This window comes from Mytilus edulis, chromosome 3 (genome assembly GCF_963676685.1).
Source record: "Mytilus edulis chromosome 3, xbMytEdul2.2, whole genome shotgun sequence".
Lineage (NCBI taxonomy): Eukaryota > Metazoa > Mollusca > Bivalvia > Mytilida > Mytilidae > Mytilus > Mytilus edulis.
The window spans coordinates 39,328,362-39,353,379 of NC_092346.1; the positions used below are offsets into that span (position 1 = coordinate 39,328,362).

General features: G+C 32.8%; 3 protein-coding genes across 3 annotated transcripts in view; 1 reads left to right on the top strand and 2 right to left on the bottom strand.

Moving 5' to 3' along the window:
- The window catches only part of LOC139516462 (integrator complex subunit 7-like), a 30,394-nt gene extending 29,425 nt beyond the window's left edge, over window positions 1-969 (bottom strand). Inside the window, exon 1 of the mRNA XM_071306598.1 lies at window positions 835-969. Coding sequence (XP_071162699.1) covers window positions 835-949 — 115 coding nt within the window. The 5' untranslated portion in view covers window positions 950-969. The remainder of the gene's footprint in view (window positions 1-834) is intronic.
- A 192-nt stretch (window positions 970-1,161) lies between these two features.
- Window positions 1,162-7,923, top strand: LOC139516463 (COMM domain-containing protein 1-like). The gene is made up of 3 exons (XM_071306599.1): window positions 1,162-1,346; window positions 6,768-7,052; window positions 7,804-7,923. Exons 1-3 carry the CDS (start codon window positions 1,179-1,181, stop codon window positions 7,903-7,905), a joined length of 555 nt encoding a protein of 184 aa, XP_071162700.1. The 5' UTR covers window positions 1,162-1,178; the 3' UTR covers window positions 7,906-7,923.
- A 5,922-nt stretch (window positions 7,924-13,845) lies between these two features.
- LOC139516497 (uncharacterized) lies at window positions 13,846-24,737 on the bottom strand. The gene is made up of 6 exons (XM_071306646.1): window positions 24,437-24,737; window positions 21,945-22,056; window positions 21,089-21,164; window positions 18,733-18,837; window positions 16,759-16,839; window positions 13,846-14,989 (listed from the first exon to the last, which is right to left on the bottom strand). The coding sequence occupies exons 1-6, from the start codon at window positions 24,634-24,636 to the stop codon at window positions 14,256-14,258; spliced, it is 1,308 nt and encodes a 435-aa protein (XP_071162747.1). The 5' UTR covers window positions 24,637-24,737; the 3' UTR covers window positions 13,846-14,255.
- Between the last annotated feature and the right edge of the window lie 281 nt (window positions 24,738-25,018).

Below are 25,018 nucleotides of genomic sequence, written 5' to 3' on the forward strand. Positions count from 1 at the left end.
TTTTTTCTAAAATAAAATGCAGTTTTCAAAATTTATGATTAAATATAAAAAGTTAAGACTGTTTTCATCTTCATGTATCAAGGATGTATAAAAAAAATTGTCAATGAAATATTGAATAGTTAGATTTTGAACAACCATTTTATATAAGAACCCTGCTAATTTTAACTCGATGGTTTGTAATTAAAACGGCCAAAAAAACACATGACAGTCATACGTCTTGAAGATCCGGTGTCTGACTTGCAAAAAACATATCTGGACTTTATTTTAACCCTTCAGAATTTTTTTCCACAACTATTCTAGTGATGCGTATTTTTGACATTAAATAAAAATGGCTAAATAGGTCAGTTTTATTTAATTTGTTCTAACGTCTTTAAAAAGCGACGTTGAATATGTTTTAAATATATCAAGTTGTAGTGGTGTTGTTGTTCTAAATATAGAAACAGAAAAACATGCCACAATGTACGCGTATGCAGTCGAAACCGACGAAATGTGGTTGATACGAAAACATATGACATACGAAAACATATGACACGACGATAGTTATAAGTCCTTGCCACAAGCACCACCAAGTTATAACAGCAACGCAATGAGAGTTGGTCTTATCTTATATGAGCTAAGGAAACTATCACAGCTGGGTGCTCAATTAAAGAAAACTTGAGGCACTAGTAGCTTTAAAGTACAAATATTACACTTTTTAACACAGGAATACAGTCGATTTTTGCGGTGAACTCGAATATGATTCATGTTTTTTTTGTACTGTAAAAGATATCTTAGCATGAATGTTTGATCTACCATCGTCAAACACACAATAATCAGAAAAGATCATAATACAACCTTTATCTAATTCAGAAAATGCCAAATTGGCATCCTGTTCTTGTTCAGATGAAATATTGTCTTGAGAAAGAACAGTTTGCATGGGCGCTGCCATTGAAGCAAATGTGGATGACATAACTTAAGTCCGAGACTCTGGACGGGGAACCAACAAGTAAACCGTGAAATTATGTGATTTTCTTTACAAAGTTTATTAAAATAAAAGTTGAAAATTTCATATAAATCATTATGGATAGGTATAGTCTTTACTAATAGAAACAGTTATCTGAAATGTTAAATAAATATCTCCTATCTGTTGCGGACTCAGTAACATTACATTTCCGGGTTTTAGCTTAGTTTTCGGGAAGATGGGGGACGAATCCAAAAAACTTCTTGCTTTGCTGAATGGTATCGCAAGACGAACATATTATGGAGAAGAAGATATGACAGACGATTTCCTTCTCTCACAAATTTATCCAGATTCGCCAAAAGAGGAATCAAGTGGTTTGATCACAAAATGCTCAGGTTTACTAAAGGTTTGTCATGACACGCCCCCTTTTCCAAATTTATTTGAATTTGGGTTTTTTAATCTTTGATTAATTCCTTGTTATTGGAAATTTCTTTAATATTTTTGTTAAAACTAGATCTTATGCAAGAATTAACATAAGTTCACATAAGAATAGAAGATAAAATTAAAAGAAGAATGGTGTATGATGCAAACGAGACAGCAACCCAACAATATATATCTGTATCTGTAGTGGTACGTGTAGAATCCTGTTTAGGCTTTTATACACGGTGGAGAAGAGCGCCGATGTTATGGGCGGTGTTCTTGTAGAGCGGTCTTAAATGCCTCTACAGAACCTGCATGCACAACTTTATCTGGTAGTTGGTTCCAGTAAATAGTTGTTTCCACAAAAAATGAATGTTTGTACTGTGGTTTGTTGCTATTTGGCACTTTAAGTCCTTTGGTGTTGTTGATAACTTGACGTTCGATAATATTGTCAGTTTCACAGTTTGAATAAGTTTTGGCTTTTATTGTTCGTTTAGGTCTTGCTGGTATGACAAAATTGTCGGCTGGTAGAGCCGGCACCAGACCCTCAACCACCTTGTAAATCAGGATAAGACGGAGACTGTGGCTTCTTTCCTCTAGCGTCTCCATTTCAAGTTGGCGTCTCATATTAGTTATGGACCCTGTTTCTCGACTCCTGTAGTTTTTCTTGATGAATCGTAAGCCTCTGTTTTGGATACGTTCTAGTTTGTCAATATCCCCTTTCATGTATGGGTTCCAGATTGTTGCGCCATATTCCATTGTTGATCTTACTAGGGATATATATGCTACTTTCCTACATGCTTCTGGTACGTTCCTCAAGTTCCTCCGAAGAAAGCCCAAGGTGGCGTTGGCTTTCTTGCTGATGTTATTTATGTGGAAGCTCCATTTCAGATCGTTTGAGATTTGGAGTCCTAAGTAGGGGTTCACTTGTACTTCTTGTAGGATGTGTTTATTAAGCGTGTAGAATTTGTCTGCTTTTTTGTTTATGGATAGAACATAGCACTTTTTGGCGTTGAAACGCATTCCCCATTTGTCGGCCCAGATTTCTAGTTGCTCCAAATCTGTTTGTAGCTTTTGTTGGTCTTGGCTATTTTTAATTGTTCTGTATAATAAACAGTCGTCAGCAAATAGTCTTACTGATGATGTTACACTGTCTGGTAGGTCATTGATGTGGCACAGGAATAGGATTGGTCCTAAGACTGTGCCCTGGGGGACCCCAGAGTCAACTGTTGTTTCGCCAGATGATTCGCCTTCCACGATGGTTCTCATTGATCTTGCAGTTAGGAAGTTCTTAAGCCATTTGTGTGTATTTCCTTTAATTCCATACTGATCTAATTTATGTAATAATTTGTTGTGTGGTACTGTGTCGAAAGCTTTTGAAAAATCTAATATGCCTACGTCGATCTGATGTCCCTTGTCATGTTCTTGTAGGAAGTCGTTGATGGTAGTAATGAGTTGGGTTTCACATGAGTATCCTGACCTGAAGCCATGGTTTAAGTTGGTTAGGATTTTGTTTTTTTCCAGATGTTTTATGATATGCCTGCATACGATATGTTCTAGAATTTTGCTGATGACAGATGTTAGGGATACAGGTCTGTAGTTTTCTGCCAGGTGTTTGTCTCCTTTTTTGAAGATACTGGATATGTTTGCGTCTCTCCAGTCTTTTGGTAGTTCACCTGTGTCTTGCGAGCATTGCATTATGATTTGTAGGATGGGTGCGAGTTGTTCAGCACATTCCTTGAGTATACGGTTTGGGATGTTGTCTGGTCCAGAGGCTTTATTTGGGTTGGTGTTTTTAAGTAGTTTTTCCAGTCCCTTTTGGTCGATCGTTAATGGTGTTATATTGATTTTAGCTCGTATTCTTGTTGTTGGTAGGTTAGTGTCTGATGTTATTGTGAATACGGACTTGAATTGTTCTAGTAGGAGTTCGGCTTTCCCTTTACTGTCACTGACAAGATTAGTCCCCTTTTTTAATGGTGCTATTCCTCCTGAGTCCTGGCGTTTGGATTTAATGTATTTCTAAAACGGCTTTGTGTCATTGTTGTTTAGGCCCTCAAAGATGTTTTGGTTGACATATTCATATTCTGCTTTCCTCAGTTGTTTCTTGCATTCCTTTTGAAAAGACCTATAATTTGACCATTTGTTTGTTTTTCTGGCTTGTTTGTATAGCCTCTGTTTTTTCTTTAGCATTTTCCTCTGTTTGTGTTTGATCCATGGGATGTTATTTCTTGATCTTATTTCTTTGTTCGGAATATTTGTATTCATGGTTTTTTAACCGGATTTTTGTGACAAAAATGTCGGTTATTGATTTGGGGATGTACGGCGGGCGGCCGGGCGGGCGGCAATCAAATGTTGTCCGTGCATTAACTCATGAACCGTTCAACCAAAGCTTTTAAAATTTTAATATGTTGTTACTGACAACTAAATGAAGGTCAAGTTCAATAATGGCGATTTTGACTTTTACCGTTCAGGAGTTATGGTTCTTGAAAGATTGAAAAATGGAGTTGTCCGTGCATTTACGCATGAACTGTTCTACCAAAGCTTCCCAAATTTTAATATGTTGTTACTAATGAAAGAATGGAGGTCAAGTTCAATAATGACGAATTTGACTTTTACCGTTCAGGAGTTATGGTTCTTGAAAGATTGAAAAATGGAGTTTCCAGTCATGTCCGTGCATTTATGCATGAACTGTTCTACCAAAGCTTCCGAAATTTTAATATGCTGTTACTGATGACAAAATGGAGGTCAAGTTCAATAATGACGATTTTGACTTTTACCGTTCAGGAGTTATGGTTCTTGAAAGATTGAAAAATGGTTTTTCCCGTCGTGTCTGTGTATTTTCTCATGAACCATTCAACCAAAGCTTTTGAAATTTTAATATGTTGTTACTGATGACAAAATAGAGGTCAAGTTCAATAATGACGATTTTGACTTTTACCGTTCAGGAGTTATGGTTCTTGAAAGATCGTAAAATGGCGTTTCCATTCAGGTTGTTGCATTTACTCATGAACCATTCAATCTAAGCTTTTCAAATTTTAATATGTTGATACTGATGACAAAATGGAGGTCAAATTTGATATTGACGATTTTCACTTTCACCATTCATCAGTAATGGTTCTTGTGATATTGCCAGGACACAAATAAATGTTAATAAATCCGGTTTGCTGTCGTTGTGACAGCCTCTTGTTGAAGCTGACTTTTGAAGGTGTCCCAAAGTTGATGTACCTCAGCTCCTTGATGATGTTTTTCTTTGACCTCAAAAGGCTCTTCTAGGGTGTGTTTAAGGTCTGTGGTGATTTGGTCCCATTTTGCCTTCTTGTAGATGTAACATTTTCTTGGTAGGCTTTTTTGATGGTGTACTTTTGTTTCCAGGTCGGTGATTATGATGTCATGGTCTGATATACCTGGTACGTTATTGGAGGATTTAACTAGAGTTGGGTTTGTAACAAATACAAGATCTAGGAGGTTTCCTTCACGAGTTGGTATAGTGTGAATTTGTGTTAGATTATATGTTTCAGCTATTTCAACTAGTCCTTGTTGGATTTCTGTCTGGTCCATGGGCTGTTGCTGTGTCCCATATGATGTTGGGGCAGTTGAAATCTCCTGTTAGAATGACATTGGTGTTCCCATTAGTCCTGGCCTTCTCAGGTGACTTTTGCAGTTCGTTTAGGTGTTTTTGATCTCTGTGTGGCATGTAAAAAGATCCAACTAGCAAGTCTTTGTTGTTTTTTATTTTGATCTTTACCCATTCAATTTCTCCATCAGTAATTAAGGATGTTTGTTCGACTGATGTAATGGATTTCTCTACAAGTACAAATACACCCCCTCCAAGGGTCCCTCTGTCATTTCTGTATACATTATAGTTAGTTGGAAATATTTCGCTTGACATTATGGCGTCTTTTGTTGGATTTGATCCTGGTTTTATTCCTTTTAACCATGATTCTGTGGCGCATACTATGTCTGGTTTCAAGTAGTGGAGTGCTGCCTCAAATTCTTGTTTTTTATCTTTTATGCTCCTGCAGTTGATTGTCATGATGCGGAGGTTGGTTTTTTCTGGTATCTCGTAAGGATTGCTACTGAGATGTGATTTCTTTTGGTTTATGGATGATCGTGTCTTGCTGTGAGATGACATGTTTCCACTCTTTGGGCTGCTTGACTTCAGTGGGCTGAAGACTGATGATATTGAGTCCATGGTGAAGTCCAATCCAGTTATTTGTTCGTATATGTTGGATGTTTCTAATTCATAGCTTCTAAAGGTGAATGAGCTTATGATCATGCTTTCACATTTGCAGCATATCCACTGTACATTTGATTTTTCTAGGAGTTCATAATCTTTTGAACATAGTTCTATGCAAGAGTTGTGGTGCCAGATGTTACAATAAAAATAAAATATCAAAATCAAAGTGACTAATTGACTTGTAGAAGTCTTTAAATATATATGGTCTTCAAAGGGTAGATGTTATAAATATGGAAAAATCAGGAACATAATTTATATTAGTAAATTGTTGTAGATCAAGTAAAAATCTACCATAAAGATTAATTAAGCTATATCTAAGGAAAGGCACATTCATATGTCAGTATGTAGCTGGGTTAAAATAGTTTTCAAAAACTCATCACTTCCCATTTTATTCTTAATCATTGGTATAGAAACATGTTCATACATATAGAGCATTCATACAATAAGTTGTTCAGAATAAAAGAAGGAAAACCTATAAAATCAGATATGATATTTGCATGACTTGTTGAAACTGGGCATCCAGGATTGCTTTATTTATATTTTGTTTGTTTCAATTCAGTACATTGTACTTGTTTAATTACTCTATATGCATATGAATTGGTCCTTGTAGCTTTTCCTATATCAAAATTAAATGTGACATATGATTGCCAATGAGACAACTATCCAACAAAGTTAATATGAATAGAATGTAAGCAATTAATGTATAGGCAACCATACAGCCTTCAAAAATGAGAAAACCCCATACTGTATAGTTAGCCATCAAAGGTCCAGACATGAAAAATATGAAACAATTCAATTGAGAAAGCTATTAACAGCTTTATTTATTACAAAACAATTTTAATGAAAAACAAACATTACAAATATGAACTTTGTATTAAAAAAATGTTTTACATTATTTATTTGATTGTTTTAAAAATGTTATTTTTTGCAAGATGAATAAAAAGTAACTGATTTATTGCTATTGCTCTATATAATTTTGTCAATAGAGCATATATTTAAATTCATGCTAAGCTTTCTAGATAATTTTAATTTCAAAAGGTCAGAATTTTCAATTCCTAAGTTTCAACTTTTAGGGGAAAATTTGTGTCTTCCGTCTGATAGCAGGAAAAATATTTTAAATGATTGAGATTTTTTTAAAACATGTAAATATGTTAATTTTTTTTTCTTCAGAATATGGTGTCAGCTGACATGGATTTCAATCAATTGGATGCATTCCTAGTGTCACAAACCAAACGTAGAGAAAACCCATTAACAGAAGAACAAACACAAGTATTCAGAAAGTTCTGGAAAAACAATAAAAATAAAATTCATGACAGTATCATTGCAAAAACAAAATGGAATAATTCATTACAGAATGTGTTATGGAGAATAGATTTAAAAGCTCAGGCTAGGAATATGGAGCAAATGAATGAATCATCGGCCATAATGGAATTCCAAATAAATTCTCCAGAAAATGTAAGTGTAGTGTGATTATTATACTGAAATAGATAGTTTTCAAACAAAAAACTTAGATTTAAATAGATTTTGCCATTTCTTCAGGTACAGTTAATATGAATAGCCATAAATGTTGCAAATGTACTCTTAAGCAATAAGCCCTCGTGAAAACTAACAATGTAACCCCGCCACATTATTTATGTATGTGCCTGTCCCAAGTCAGGAGCCTGTAATTCAGTGGTTGTTGTTAGTTTATGTGTTTTTTCGGTCATTTTTTTACATAAATAAGGCCGTTAGTTTTCTCGTTTGAATTGTTTTACATTGTCTTATCAGGGCCTTTTATAGCTGACTATGCGGTATGGGCTTTGCTCATTGTTGAAGGCCGTACGGTGACCTATAGTTGTTTATGTCTGTGTCATTTTGGTCTTTTGTGGATAGTTGTCTCATTGGCAATCATACCACATCTTCTTTTTATATAAACATGGTATAGAAATTAGCTGAAATCCAATCAAATCAGAAAATCCTTGAGTATAAGCATCCTCATTTGAACCAGCACCCATAGGAAGACAACAGAAAAAGTAATTATTAAAACTCATACAATCTTGTAATTATAATCATCATCAGAATTCAAATTTATACAAACTTGAAATAAAAGATACATTAACCATGCCCAAAAATGACATCAGCCGGATTAAAAAAATATAGGTCAAAAACTTGTATTATATTAAATGAATTTGTATTTGCATGATAAGAAGCATCTTTTTTCTTTCAGAAATCTGAAGTTGTGCGGTTTGAGATGGACGAAACAAAACTGACAGAGGTTTTAACACAAATGAAGGAAATAGAGACAGAAATCAATAATTATTGTCAATAAAATTTATATGTTAAGAAATTTTGTACATGTAAATTTTATCTTCCAAAATGACAGTATTTTCATGTTATGGGATAGACAGAGATATTGAAAATTTAATTAAAAAAAGAGTCACATAATACAACTTTAATTAAGCACTAATGTCCTTAGGCTAGTAATTAAATTAATCAGGTGAAAATGATTAACAACAAAAGTGCACACGCTGAAATGTCGAACCTGCTTTACTACATTTGGTTCATATTCATGTTGAAAGTCTATATGAAAAAAGTTTTAACTTCAAGTACCACAAAAACTAAGCATTATCAATGATCCATGAAAATGATGGACAATCATTCCATAAATTGGTTTTAGTTGACCCATTGCTTATTATCTAAGAAAAAGACCTATAAATTAGATCTTTACCAAACTTTGGTGTATGAAATTGCCTTGAAAATAACCTCTATTGAGTTTGAGATCACTGTAATAGAAAAAAAAAGCACCAAATAAAACGAAATACAATCAAATTTCAAATTTCAATCAAATTTTTTGGTCGTATGTCGTATATTGGTTTCACGTTGGCATCTGCGTCGTCATCATCGTCATCGTCGTAGTCCGAAGACTTTTGGTTTTCGCACTACAACTTTAGTTTAAGTAAATAGAAATCTATGAAATTTAAACACAAGGTTTATAACCACAAAAGAAAGGTTGGGATTGATTTTGGGAGTATTGGTCCCAACAGTTTAGGAATTAGGGGCCAAAAAGGGTCCAAATGAGCATTTTCTTGGTTTTCGCACCATAACTTTAGTAAAAGTAAATAGAAATCTATGAAATTTAAACACAAGGTTAATGACCATAAAAGGAAGGTTGGGTTTGATTTTGGGAGTTTAGGAATAAGGGGCCCAAAGGGTCCAAAATTGAACTTTGTTTGATTTCATCATAAATTGAATAATTGGGGTTCTTTGATATGCCGAATCTAACTGTGTATGTTGATTCTTAATTTTTGGTCCCGTTTTCAAATTGGTCTACATCAAGGTTCAAAGGGTCCAAAATTAAACTTAGTTTGATTTTAACAAAAATTGAATCCTTGGGGTTCTTTGATATGCTGAATCTAAAAATGTACTTAGATTTTTGATTATTGGCCCAGTTTTCAAGTTGGTCGAAAATTAAACTTTGTTTGATTTCATCAAAAATTGAATAATTGGGGCTCTTTGATATGCCGAATCTAACTGTGTATGTAGATTCTTCATTTTTGGTCCTGTTTTCAAATTGGTCTACATTAAAGTCCAAAGGGTCCAAAATTAAACTTAAGTTTGATTTTAACAAAAATTGAATTCTTGGGCTTCTTTGATATGCTGAATCTAAACATGTACTTAGATTTTTGATTATGGGCCCAGTTTTCAAGTTGGTCCAAATCAGGATCCAAAATTATTATATTAAGTATTGTGCAATAGCAAGAAATTTTCAATTGCACAGTAATCAGCAACAGCAAGAAATCTTCAATTGCACAGTTCATGCAATAGCAAGAAATTTTCAATTGACAGTATTGTGCAATAGCAAGAAATCTTCAATTGCACAGTATTGTGCAATAGCAAGTATTTTCAATTGCACAGTATTGCGCAATAGCAAGAAATATCTAATTGCACAAAATTGCACAATAGCAAGAAATTTTCAATTGGAGTTATCTTTCTTTGTCCAGAATAGTAGTTAAATCAACTTAAATCATTGTTTTATACAATATACAATGTATATTCTTTTTTACTACCAACTGATAAATTAAAACAATCTTTACCATTCAGTGATAACAAGCACTTTTTTTACATTTTAATATTTTATGATGTATTTAAATGAGTAGTTATTGTTGCAAACTCCATTAGAAATTTGAATTGAGATCAGTTTTGGAATAAGGGAAAGGGGGATGTGGAAAAAAATTGGGGGGGGGGGGGGTTCAATTTTTCTCATTTCAGATTTCATAAATAAAAAGAAAATTTCTTCAAACATTATTTTGAGAGGATTAATATTCAACAGCATAGTGAATTGCTCAAAGGCAAACAAAATATTTCAAGTTCATTAGACCACATTCATTCTGTGTCAGAAACCTATGCTTTGTCAACTATTTTATCACAATCCAAATTTAGAGCTGAATCCAGCTTGAATGTTGTGTCCATATTTGCCCCAACCGTTCAGGGTTCAACCTCTGTGGTCGTATAAAGCTGCGCCCTGCGGAGCATCTGGTTATAAATGGTCTCCAAACTTTACAGTCTCAAGACCAGCCCCTTGCTAAAGATTACATTTGTTTTACACAAATACAAACTGTTTCTTCTACTTCAAAACTATGATATTGGGCTTTATTGCTCTAATCCTCTGTTTGTACTAAATTTTACAAACAATACAAATTGAACAATTTGATTACACTGGTACAACTTAATAGGAGACTCTTGGAACTGTCACATTTTCCATAAACTTTATATGTTTCAGAGTGACCTTCAAATTTCAACATCAATTTGCTAATTCTTAATTTAAAGCAATGCTTAAATGGTTCTTTTTTCTGTACAATTTGTCTTGGAAATTGTTACACGAACATGTCTTCCTGTACTGTTTATGACATGAAATCTTCCATGAAGTATTGCAACTGATATAAAGGGTAGAATGGCATGGCATCTTATTAGCAGGTTATGTAGTGACGTACTTCGAGCTTGCATTCAGTTACTGCAAGCATTTTTTTATACAGTAGAAATTTGTTATTTATGTTGTGTGTTTGTTATCTGGTATAAAGATACTTTACAAACAAACAATGAAGGATATTACCTGTTCCTATTTTTATACGACCGCAAAAAATGTTTTGCATCCTATAATGGTATCATGTTGTCGTCTGCGGTCGCCCTTAGACGCATTTAGTTTCCCGACAATAACTTTAGATTTAGTGAATGGATCTCTATAAATTTTTACCAGAAGGTTTTATACCACTCAAGAAAGGTTGGGATTGATTTTTGGGGTTATGGTCCCAATATTTTAGGAATTAGGGGCCAAAAAGGGGGCCCAAAATAAGCATTTTTGTAGTTTTCAAACTATTAACTTGTGTTTAAGTGAGTGAATCTCTCTGAAATTATATCACAAATTTCCATACCATTAAGGAATAGTTAGCAATTACTTTGGGGGTTATGGCTCAAAATGTATTGGAATTAAGGACAAAATTTGGGAAAACTAGGTTTTACTGCTCAATGGACAATGAAGACAATTTTAAGTGTAAGGGAAGTAATTCAAAAAGAGTTAACATACAATGTTTAGTATGTTCAGATTTATATGCACAATATTGCATAATAGATTTGTAAGATCTTGACATTTGTTTTGTGTCAGAAACTCATATTATGTCAAATATTTTATCAAAATCCAAATTCAGAGCTGTATCAAGCTTGAATATTGTGTCAATATTTGCCCCAACTGTTCAGGGTCGACCTCTGCGGTTGTATAAAGCTGCACCCTGCAGAGCACCTGGTTTATTGTATTATTATGTATGCTTTGATCAAAGATTAAAAAGGAGAGGGTTGATGGCTGAAATTACTAGCTAAACCCTACCACATTTCCATCTACTGGAAGAGTCGGGAACTTTGTTGTAATTCATATCTTAATAGTTTTTGTCAAGCCTGCAACTTTTGTCGCAGAAAGCTTGTCATAGGGATAGTGATCCAGTGGCTGCATTAGCTAACTTCTTAAAAGATTAATATTTTAGAAGGTGGAAGACCTGGATGCTTCATAATTTGGATAAAGATGCCTCATGTTAAGAAGTTTCCATCAGTCACATGTCCAATGTCCTTGACCTCATTTTCATGGTTCAGTGACTACTTGAAAAAAAGTTAAAATATGTTTGTAATGTTAAATTCTATCTTATTAAAAGTAATACAATAACTATTTTTGGTATGTGCGTACCTTGCAAGGTCCTCATACCTGTCAGACACTTTTCACTTGACCTTGACCTCATTTCATTGATCACTGAACAAGGTTAAGCTTTGGTGGTCAAGTCCATTTCTCAGATACTATAAGCAATAGGTCTAGTATATGCAGTGTATGGAAGGACTGTAAGGTGTACATGTCCAACTGGCAGGTGTCATCTAACCTTGACCTCATTTTCATGGTTCAGTGGTCAAAGTTAAATTTTTGAGTTTTGGTCTTTTTTTCTAATACTATATGCAAAAGGTAAACTATATTTAGTGTATGGAAATATTTTATGATCTACATGTCACTCGCACAGGTTTTATTTGACCTTGACTTCATTTTCACAGTTCATTGCTCAGTGTTAATTTTTTGTGTTTTGGTCTGTTTTTCTTAAACTATAAGCAATAGATCAACTGTATGTGTTGTATGGAAGAATTGTAGCTGTACATGTCTGCCTGGCATGGTTCCGTTCATCTGACCTTGACCTCATGTTCATAGTTTATTGGTCAATGTTTAGTTTTTTTGGTTAATGTTACGTTTATGTGACAGTTGTAATAAAGCTTTATATTTAGGACTATCAACACAATATCAATGATTAGTAAAGAAGGCAAGAGATTTCAGCATGTGCACTCTTGTCTTTATTTGAGTAGCAGGATGTTTATGGCAGATCTCTGATTGTCACGGGTGTGTCTATTCTGTGTTGGTCTTTGCATTATGTATTCGGGTTTCATTTTTTGTTTTCTGTAATTAGTTAATACTTCAGTTTCATTATGTATATCTTTTATATTCATTTGATGAAATTTACTGTTTGCAAAAGCATTAATTGTTCTAATTAATAAGGATGTTCTTATCCCAAGCATAAAAACATGGCCGTATTTGACACAATCTTTTTCAACTTTTGATCTTCAGTGCTGTACAACTTTGTACTTTTTTTCACTTTCCATCTTTTATATCTGGGCGTCACTGGTGAGTCTTGCGTGGACAAGGCGCGTTTTTGGCGTATTGAATTTTAAACCTAATGCTTTTTGTTATCTATTAATCATGTGTTTCTTTGTCTAATACATTCTCCTATTTAATTGTATTGTAGTCCTGTACTATTATGTTGTCATTTAAATGTTATATTTAACATTGCCATTAAAGTGTGAGGTTTGGCATGCCACAAAACCAGGTTCAACCCACCATTTTTTCCTTTAAAAATGTCCTGTACCAAGTCAGGAATATGGCCATTGTTATATTATTGTTTATTTCTGTGTGTGTTACATTTTAACGTTGCGTTTTTTGTTTTCTCTTATTTTGAGTGTAAATTCACATTGCGATAAGACGTGTCACGGTACTTGTCTATCCCAAATTCATGTATTTGGTTTTGATATTATATTTGTTATTCTCGTGGGATTTTGTCTGATGCTTGGTCCGTTTATGTGTGTGTGTTACATTTTAGTGTTGTGTCATTGTTCTCCTCTTTTATTTAATGCGTTTCCCTCGGTTTTAGTTTGTTACCCCGATTTTGTTTTTTGTCCATGGATTTATGAGTTTTGAACAGCGGTATACTACTGTTGCCTTTATTTAAGTTAGTTAACTACTTTTATAGACTTGGAAAGATTAAGACCTAAAAAAAATTGTTTAATGTTTAAGACGGTACACATGTTTCGGAAAGGTAAATAGATCTCACTCCATTAGTGACACCCATCATGTTAGAGTTTCATATTCAACTGTTGAATTGTTAAAATAATTTCTTATACTTGAAGTTTGCCCTCTAAAAGTATTTTGATTATATTTGGCATTGGATAACTGTCTCATTGACGTATACCTCACATTTTCTTTTCTTGCTAATTGGTTTTATGAAATATTTTGGAAAACTGAAGGTCAAAATGATTATACATAATTGTGAGGTAATGTGTTCAACAGCTTCTATTTTTTAATTCTTTAATTAGTTATTCAATCAGAATTGTCCTTTTTTTTATTATATATAATGTTACATTGTAATTACAATTTACATGTTTAACTAAATGTTCAAAAGAAAGATTAACAACTACCTAAAGATAACTATATAAAATTTATTTTTCTGTTAAAATGCTGCACACAAATTTGCATGTCCTGCATTTGCAGCAACTATAGTGAGATTCTTGTCACGACCTTTTCTTCCTGGCACTAAGGTTAACTTTCCACAACAAAATCTTGTATTTTTCTACAATTGTTTCATATGAGTGAAACAAGAGCTTATGAGCTGGCAACCCTCATATTTACCATTGCACAACTGAACTATTGCAATGTTGGGTTATATAATTGATTCCACCACTGGCCCTAAGATAACTGCCATTATACTGGTATATAAAATCATTCACTTCACTGCTTGCTGTATATTCTTCTCTAAGGTTTTAATCATGTTTTCAAATCTATTGTTGGAACTATAAATCGATTATATTTGATAATCTTTTCATATACCATCAATGACCATTTCTGTCATGTAACCAGTCCAACTGATTTTTCTTGTTGATGAGTGTTTTTCGGTAAATTTTGCAATTCTTACACCTTTCTATAAGTGACAAAAAAGAGCAGTTGCTTGACCTTATGGTTCTGTTATAGTGAAAATATCTGTAGTAAGCGCCAAAATTTTCTTCCAAATAGCCTGGACTTGTTGAGGACGGTCTATTTCCATAGTCACCTAGTGGCAAATTGTTTAAAAAATCAGGATCTGGGTTTCCAATGCAGACTGTATAGTAAGAGACTGTTTGCAGCAGCTCCTGCACCTGTTCAATTCCAACAAACTCAGATGGTAGTACAAGTGTTTTCCATATTGCATGACTGTCTGATAACTTTTGTCCGTGAACAATTATTTCAACTCCTGAATTTTCATAAATGGTTATGCATGTTTGTATTGTTGGATTTTCTGTATCATACAGTTCAATATATCTTACATATTTTGACTTTTTCACTAATTCAAAATTGACATGTCCAGTTAGATTTATCTTACACTCTCCTTTAAGGATGTTAAACCTTTCTTTGGTTCTTTCATGTTCATACTTTTCTAATGTTCTTACATATACAAGTTCACCAAAATTAACATATGGTCGTTGACAGTAGACATGGTCCAAATATACAACATAAAACTCATTATCATAGATGCCATCGCTGTCAATCATTTCCATTTTGAAATCTTCACTGTGCAAACTTTCTTGGTCTAAATAAAAAAAAATGTGTTTTGATATTAGAATATTCTATGTGAGAAACTCCCAATATAAATTGGATTAATAAAAATGAAAAGCGCATATGGTTCACACATGCTGAAACCCCTGAAATAATTCAGATAAAAAGTCAGAACAGATGCACAACTTTCAAGTTTCTAGGGCCAGAGTTTTTTTAATTTGTTGGTTTACAAATCTGCCGACCCTATTTTTTTCTAATTTTCAGAATAAAAATAAAATTGACATTTCATGCTTTTTTTTATTTTATTTCTTATTTTTACATTGTACTGAAAGTAGGTGAAGGTGACCAAGTTTCTTATATGAAAACTTAGAACATGAACATAATATTTATTGTAATTTCTTAATTATCTCCCCCTTAAAAAAAGATAATACAAAGGAAAGAACAGACACATTTATAATGCATCTTTTCTTATAATGTTATGTACTTTTTTTGGCAAGGAATCACAAATATTTAATAGTAATGTGTAGTCGCCCTATGTCACCCTTGGGACGAAGTGGATTAAGTCAAGTCAAGTAAATGTGTTTGAAGTTAACATTCAGCTACTGTAAATTCAGAAATTATTAGGTGCATTTATTATTGTGATTTTTCAAGAAAAGACAAAAATGCGAGTTTAAATACAATGTATAGCGATTTTGAAAAATAGTGCTTACAGATCTATGTTTCAGTTATCAGAATGCAATTTCTTATTATTGTGATACCCATCCAGTCACATTATTTGCATTACAGTGAGTCGACTGTTAGTGTTGCTCTCCACCAATTGCAACTCATTCAAAATTTTGACCAAATTGCAATTTGTTTTTTAAAATCAAATTGTTCAACTGGTCAGAAATTTGAACCAACTGCTGTAGAAAACCACAGCCAAGTCATGAAAGTGCAAGGTGATAAAATAAAACATACTTACAATCCTATAAGACTTTAACTCCACTTTAATGATGTTATGACAAAATTAGTTTATCAGTTTGTATAGTTATATTATATTCATTTCCATGCTGAAGGGGAACTGTTTATTTTGAATTGCTATTAAATTGTCCAAACTAAGCTTTCATATAGTTTTTCTTTCTAAAAGTATTCTATATTTATAAGAATCAGACATTATGTGAATTAAAACATTTCATATTCAGTAAAATATGTGTAAAATTGCAATATATGTTTGTAGGAAGTTTCCATGGGGGAGATAATAACTTTTCTTTCAAAAAGTCTTTATTCAAAAGAATAATATTTTAGGTTATCTCCCCTGAAAACTTATCAATAGCATATTGTTATTTCACACATATTTTACTGAATATATGATGTTTTATTTAAAATGATATCTGATTCTTATAAATATAGAATACTTTTAGAAAGAAAAACTATATGAAAGCTTAGTTTGGACAATTTTATAGCAATTCAAAATAAACAGTTCCTCTTCAGCATGGAAATTACTATAATATAACTATACAAACTGATAAACTAATTTTGTCCCAACATCATTAAAGTGGAGATAAAGTCTTATAGGATTGTAAGTATATTTTATTTTATCACCTTGCACTTTCACATTTTGACTGAACAATTTGTTCAATATTCTGACCAGTTGAACAATTTGGTTTAATAAAACAAATTGCAATTTGGTCAAAATTTTGAATGAATTGCAATTGGTGGAGAGCAACACTGACAGTCAACTCACTGTAATAAAAACCTCACAATTATTTCTGAATTTACAGGGTTTGGAAGTTAGTTAAATTCTTCTGTTTTTGTGAAATATACCTTCCATTGCAATGGCCTCCTTGTCATATTCATACTGTATAATGTATTCTGGGAATTCATCATCACTTGGTGCCAGTGAATCTGTAATCAAACAAAAAAATAAAAATAAAATGTTCATGTAAGTTATTAAAGAGAATTATAAAATAAAATGCAAGGTCAGGTAAAATCTATTGGGTAAAGTTCTGTGTCTTAATGTGGGGACGATATCCTGAAAACTAGAAGGTATTTTTGAAAATCACAAATATACAAACTCTTTAAAAAAAAGTAATTCTTTAAATTCCCTATTGGTCACTACTTACCTTAGATCACCTTACAGTATTATGTAGTACTTTATATAATAATCTATCTGCATATCAAATTGATTATTTTATGCATTTTTTACATTGGCATGCATTTTTTATATTTCATTAACTTAAAAAACACTTCTATACTCATAAATGATGCACATGTTGTACTAGAGTAACTATATACACCTATTGACTGGATGTGAGGGTAATAGCAAGTTTGTTGTCCCTGAGGTACCAACTATTACTTGAGGCAAAGCCGAGAGCAATAGTTGGTATGTGAAGGGACAACAAACTTGCTATTACCCGCACAACCAGTCATTAGGTGTTTTATTATACTGAACAACACAGCCATTAAGTGTTTTTATATACCAAATAACTAATTTTTTAAAAGTGTATATATATCATCTGAAAGAAAAAAAAATGTCACATAACTTTACATGCACATGATGAACTATACTTTTTTTTATAATTCGTTTTGTGTTTATAAATATTTCATTAATTTCAATCAAGACTAGAAATACTTGTGTAAAACTTTCCGTGCTTATAATAAATTCTAGCTAAAGTACACCAAACGCAAATTCACTTTTAATGTACGGAGAACGAACCATATTATGAATCAGGTACTATCACTGTATATTTTAGATCTTTACAAAAAATCATGTGAAGATTTTCTTTCTCTTTTATAATTGATTCTTGTAAGTGAAATTACAATCAACACAAACAGATTCCACCATTTACAATATTAGAGTGAGTTTGACGTTGCAAAGCATACGTAACCAAGCAGAGTAGTCAATGACATCATTATCGTCCAATGAAAAATAAGCATACAAAAGTACAGGAAAGATGATTATGAAACTATTAACCGGGGCAATAGTCTTTGAAACTATTGACTGGCAAATGGTTCTGTGGAATGAAATAGCACAACTATTTCATTACTTTTTATATAGAAAACACATACTGAGGTATAATATATTTATTTATTATGACTGTAATGTGTTGCATTCCGAAATTGACATATTTGACCTAGATACGACACCCTTTCATGTTGGCTGTTAAAACTCCTTCCTCTGAAAAATCACAGTGCTAGTCGTTTGCTTCTTTACAAACAAAAAATGGAGGTTTATGGAAGAGCCTACACAAAAGATCTACACCTATACACATCGGACATAGAAATCACCTTAATTGTCCTTATCAGAATCAAAATAATTGATGCAAGCTATACTTTATTGTAGGTTAAACATAGGTAGGCATTATATTCGTGTTATTTAAGTCCTCACTATCACTCAGTTCTATTTTAACCCATGGCAGTCATCTTGCTTGATTGGCCTGTTCACCGAACACAGTTTTTAAACTAGATATCCTAAAGATGATTGTGGCCAAGTTTGGTTAAATTTGGCCCATTAGTTTCAGAGAAGAAGATTTTTGTAAAAGTTAACAACGGACGCCAAGTGATGAGAAAAGCTCACTTGGCCCTTTGGGCCAGGTGAGCTAAAAATAAGATATGATTGTTAAGATAGAGTTTAATGAAATGGAAGTATGCAAATACATGTATAGGTTACTGTATTTATGTATTATGTTTGCATAAACAAGATACAAACAAATTATTTGTGTCACAGTGTAAGAAAAAAACAGGGAGACAACTGAAAAATTTGTAATCCAACTTTTTGAATTCCTACAGAAATCTTACCATTCTCAATATAGATCTCATTGTCTGGCCACTCTAGAAAAATGGAGCTCTCTGAGGTTAAAATCAATTTCATTATAGTCTCTTGATTCTTCCTGGCTTCACTATCTACAAAATAAGAGAGAGGATAAAATCAATTTCATTTTAGTCTCAGGACTCTTCCTTACTACACTATCTACAAAATTAAAAATTAAAATATTTTAATGCATTTGTGTCAATTTGACCATGAAAACAGATACATGTATTAGTTAAAACCAAGAATTTTTATAGTAAGAGGAGATCTTGGAAAATAGAAGGTATTTATGAAAATCACAAATGCACCCAAAAATTTAATTCTTTTGAAATTTCCTCTTGGTCAATACAAACATTACAGTATTTTGTATCTTACAATACAAATCCTTGTTAAAACATAGAAAAATATATACTTGTTTACTATGCACCTTAAACCATATGTTATGGTGACAGTCTATGAAAGCTAGATTGTGTTCATTTATATATATTTCTTTTTCCTAGTTAAAAAAGAGGAGAGAATGATTCAAGAAATCTTCATAAAATTTGTACCAATTACAGATAGAAAATATTTCTCCCACCCTTTTTTTTTGGTTAATATTATTTATTTTTGTAATAGCATTTTGTTGTGAACAATTAATATATGGCAGAAACGGCAGCTCGACAAATCACGCTTTTTCTGTTTGTTTGCTGTAATCATGTTCACTTCTGTTGACAAATTATTTCTTTAAATATCAAAGTTTTATTGCAAAATAATATAATGTATTGCAATGTTTTAATCATCTACAATGCTGAAATTTTAAAAGGTTTAATCATAAGCCCACAAAAAAATCAGTCTTGATTTTTAGTTAGGTTAAGCTAAATAAACCTTGTGGCTGCTTTGTACTTTATAAATTCAAATATATTCAAGAATTTCTAAATTTTCAAAATTTAACAATTGGAAGAGCTGTCGTGGATTTTTGTCAAAGTTTTAATGTCATTATAAAAGACCACTGTTGCATACCTGTCAACTGACCCGTATTCTGCGGGTGTGACCCGAGATTTTCACAATTCTGAGGGATCAACCGGAACACCCGCCGGGTCATTGAAATAACCCGGGAATTCCGAAAATGACCCGATTTCACCCGTATTTCTTAGCCTTGAGATTGATTTCATAAGTAATAGTCCTTTGAAATACCGGCAAATTCGTAATTCTTCCATGAATAGGAAGTTCACCTAGCTATGTAAACTGTCAAATCAAGTGACCCATTAAGTGCATGGCTTCACTTGACGGCTTTGGTGTCAAACACACTGTTAATTAACACCAATTACCTTAGCTTTAGGTCGTAAATAAATTGCACCATTGCCAATGGCATTGGTTTACAAACTGAACTAGAGTTACTTCCCCTTATTTGTCACCATTCAAAATTATTCCTTATATTTATTTTTTATGGGTGAAAAAGATTAAATCATAAAAATATAAAATTCAAATACATATTGAAAAATAACTTTTCATTATTTTTATACCTTTATACAATTTTTTTAAAAAAGTTGAAAATTATTTTTTACATTTATACTTCCTTTAACTGTATTACTATATTTTATCATAGTCTAATTTCCTTGTTCAATGAAAAATAGTATGGTTAAAGGCTACATAGTCAATAGTCTTAAACATTTAAGAATTATATTAAATTCTAGTGTTTGATGATTGCAGTATTTTTTCTCAAAAAGTAAAGCACATAAGACTAAGCTACACAAATTTATAAAAATCTTTAAAAGTGCAATGAAATAATATTTAATAAGATTTAAAATGACTTAACAAAGTGAACATGCATTGATGTTTTGGTATATTTGATATACATTATAAGAAAATGTACCATAAATACTGAAATTCAGCTCGAAAAAGTTCGTACGCGTTATGACCTGAGATTTGATTTTTCAATGCAGGTCATGACCTGCATTTTCATTGTCACAGGTTGACAGGTATGCTGTTGAGTTTGTCCGTCAAGGGAAAAAAATCGTCAATTATGTACGCCTTTATGACATCATTTACCAGATAGGGAGGATCGCCTGTATCCTACACATTAAACGTTCATCAAGTGTCTTAGTGATTGTCATTTTGCAGGATAAATTAGAAATAATATTTGTTCTGTAGGTACTTAATCATAATCCCTAATGACAGCAGTGTTGAAAGATAATTATGAGCATTCAATTTGCAGAATAATTCATGCAGTATAGCTTTTAAGTTTTCCAACCACTCGATCAATATTTGAACGGAAGTGACAACTCCCCTAAACGCACAAATGATGTTCACTGAAACCAAATTTTTTATGGAAATGAATTGAACTCGGAAGTTGTCTATTACATGTACCTTCTACTGGCTCTACAATATCAGGTTGGTCTTCAAAGGAACATACATCTCTGGTATTCACCACTCCAGCATTGATCTGTTAAAAATATAAAAATTAATAGACAAAATTTACAAGGAAATAATTTTAAATAAGGATATAAATAAAATGAAATTTGAAAAAGTGATGTAATTACCAATAATGTTCACCAGAGACTTTTTAAGTCTTGGAATGCAAAACCAAATTTTATTTGGATTTTGCATTTAAAAAAATCAAAAACTGTTGGATACTGACATTCATGATTTTAGTCTCAGTCTGCAGAATATGGTAAATTAAAGAAGCACCTGAATTTCAATTCATACATTCTAGTAGGTTACATAGTTTATATCACTAATAAGGTTGTAGTTAAATGTATCGTGAATATTTACACTCTATTGTCCAAGTCCATGATTTTTACCCAAGTGGAACCTTTCAAACATACTGTGATTGTCCTGGACATGCATGAAATATTTGCCACTGGATATTAAGCAAACATGAATCAATTATCAAGCATTCTGTTTAATTTTATTTTGGCACTTGGAACAAAAAAAAAGCCAAATCAATATTAAGGAAAGTTCTAAACTTTCTTAAACATAGAACTTATTTATAAAAAAAATCCCATTTCTATGCCAAGCAATGCCTTAAAACTTTTCAAGGTCAAGCAATGCTTAAAACTTTTCCAAGTAGACACAGGTCTTAAGCATGCATAAGTCTTGCCTTTAATAACAACTTCATCAATGCAAGACAAAATAAAATTTCAGATACAATAGTTATGTGTACAGAATGCTGCTGCAATGAAAATTGCATTGGACCAGGAGTTGATATTTCATATATACTGACAGCTGAGGTGACTTCTTGGTTTTTCTTTTGATGAGGAGGGCTGGTTGGTCTGTTGTTGATTTCATTTGGCACAGGAGTTCTTTGGTTTATCTTTGAGTTATGTTTTTCATACCTAAGAAAGAAATTCATATTTACTTAATTAATATTATTACAACATTTGTTTTCGTATGTCAGGTTTTACTCAAAACATTGTCCCTCTCATAGTATGGTTTAAAAACACTCTTTTTTTATATATATTCCATAAAGTGATGTCTGTATCAGAAAAAGATTATGTGGTATGATTGCCAATGAGACAACTACCTACCAAAGTTCTAATGAAATGGATGGAAATAATTATAGGCATTGTACGCTCTTCAAAAATGAGAAAAACCTGTACTGTATCATGACGGTATGGTTGGCATAAAAGGCCCTGACATGACAATATGAAACAATTCAATTGAAAAAGAAAAACCTGTTAACTGCCTTATTTATAACATAATAATTTACTATACACAATTAAGACAGACATATATCAAAGTCAACCACTGTACTACAGAATGGCCCATTTTGACCAATTCTGAACATTTTTGTAGAATTGATTTATTTTTTCTCTTTTAAAAAATGAAAGTTGTTCTTTGAAGGTCCCTAAGCTTCCTAACTGTTGTGTTTTACTGGGTTTTTGTTAATTTCTAGACTTGATTTTATTTGATTTTTTATTAACAGGATACAATATATATTATAAATGTTTGATAATGATATTAAAATAAACATAAGACAAGAATGTGTCCCCAGTACACGGATGCCCCACTCGCACTATCATTTTTATATGTTCAGTGGACCGTGAAATTGGGGTCAGAACTCTATATATATATATATATACTAAGTTTCAGGTTGATTGGACTTCAACTTCATCAAAAACTACCTCGACCAAAAACTTTAATCTGAAACTGGACAGACGAATAAACGAACGGACGAACAGACGAACGGACCCACAGACCAGAAAACATGATGCCCCTCTACTATTATAGGTGAGGCATAATAAAAATTTAACATTATAGACATCATCACAGAGTGGAATCTGGTTTCTACTGATGGCCAGAGGGGTCAATCATTTGATATTGGGTGGTGATCGAGTATGGAGATTTTTTTATGACATGTTCATTTTTACCTTTGGCTCTACCTTTGTCTACTTCCTTATTTTTTGTCCAACTAACCTACATGAACTTGAAAAGTTACTGTATGTGCTAATTTTAACACGTTTGTAGACAATTATTTCCTGCAAATTTCTACAATTATTGTTCATTGTCAACGAGCCATGGATGAGAAAAAAATATTTTTAGAGGAATAAAAAAAAAACCCAAACCCCCCCCCCAAAAAAAAAACCAAACCCAAAACAACAAAAGTACGGTTGTCAGTGGCTGATCCAGAATTTATAAAGGATGCCAATGACTACCAAAGAGGGGGCCCTGCTCCAATCATGGTTGAGTGATTCTTTAAATAACCAACCAATTTTTCCACACAAAAAGGGGGAGGCCTACTGTCCCCCTTCCCCTAAACAGCCTCTGGTTGTCCCATTAAAGCTGCTTTAAGATTCATTCATGTGGATCCTTTGGCTAAAAATTGCTGCATTTTCACCTTAAAATTTACTGTGATTGCAGACAAACGTATATAAGTATTTAAAAAAAAAAAAAATCATATAATGCTCTATTTAAAAGATAAATAAATTTCAAATACATTTTTTTTTACAATGGATTTTGCAGTGCACTTTTTTCATTCCTATACAGTGGCAGATCCAGAACTTTTCCTAAGGGGGGCCTGCTGACTGACCTAAGGGGAGCCCGCTCAAGTCATGCTTCAATGATTCCCTATATAAACTATAAACAACCTATTTTTTCCCACGAAAGGGGGACCCAGGCCCCCCAGGTCCCCCCCCCCTGGATCTGCCTATGCTATAAAAGGTGCCAAAATAAACTAAGTTGGGAAAGAGGGTTTATACTTTATAGAACTTCCCCACAGATAATAATATCAATTGAAATGAAACTGTATTGATTGACATGCTGAAAATAGAGCAGTGGCGGATCCAAAAGGGGGGGGGGGGGGGTTCAGGGGTTGGAACTAGTGTTAGTATATGTCTTAAAATATATGTATTGTGTATTTTGTATTGTAAAACTTTAATGCAATAATATGTTTGATATTTTCATTGAATACAATATAATTATTATTATTATTATCATACTATGCATAAATCTTGTCTTTAGATGCACAAATCAGTCTATAATTATGTAGTAAAATTTTGGGTAAAAATTGCCATTTTAGCAAAAGGGTCCACTTCAAACATGATCAAGCATTAAGGGGTTGTTGTCATGCATTAAAACACTTTGAAAAACAAAACATTTGAATATGTTTAGCTGCTAGTGCTATATGCATGTATTTAACTTTTTATGAAATTTGTTCAGTTTTTCAAAATCATTGTTTACTATAGGGATAAAATTCGGTCTTTTATAGAAACTTACAAATCAAGCAAAATATTCGCTACTTCAGTATGTGTTTGCAAGCGTAGAATACTCTTAAGCTCAATCCAACGATCATACTGGGTACCTATGTAGATCCTATTCTTATTTTGTTTGGCATTCACTGCAGCACGTCGTTGTTTTCTCTCTGAATCTGTCAAATATCGCTTCCTTCCTCGCTTTGAAACTTTCACTTCAGACATTGCACGTGTATTTTAGGTACAACACATGCAGGGTCAATCATAAAACAGATTATTTGGTACGGGAAGACAATAATAAGACCGACTTTTGACTCCGAAGCATATATTTTTTTCGGGTACGAGACAATTCGGCCCGAATGCCACTCGGACCGTCTACCAAAAAAAAAAACCACCCTCGAATCGTCAATAAGTCAACTCGGACCTTCTTGATAGTCAACGCTATAACGTCAGCACTTGAGCAAAGTATTGAAGAAATGAAACATAATTATCAAATGCGTGTTTACAAAAATTACCATTCAGACCGTGTGCGAAACTTTTAAGTTAAAAACAATTCAAGACATTCAAGTTACAACATTTTGCATTTTTTGTACAGGCACTTGTCTCC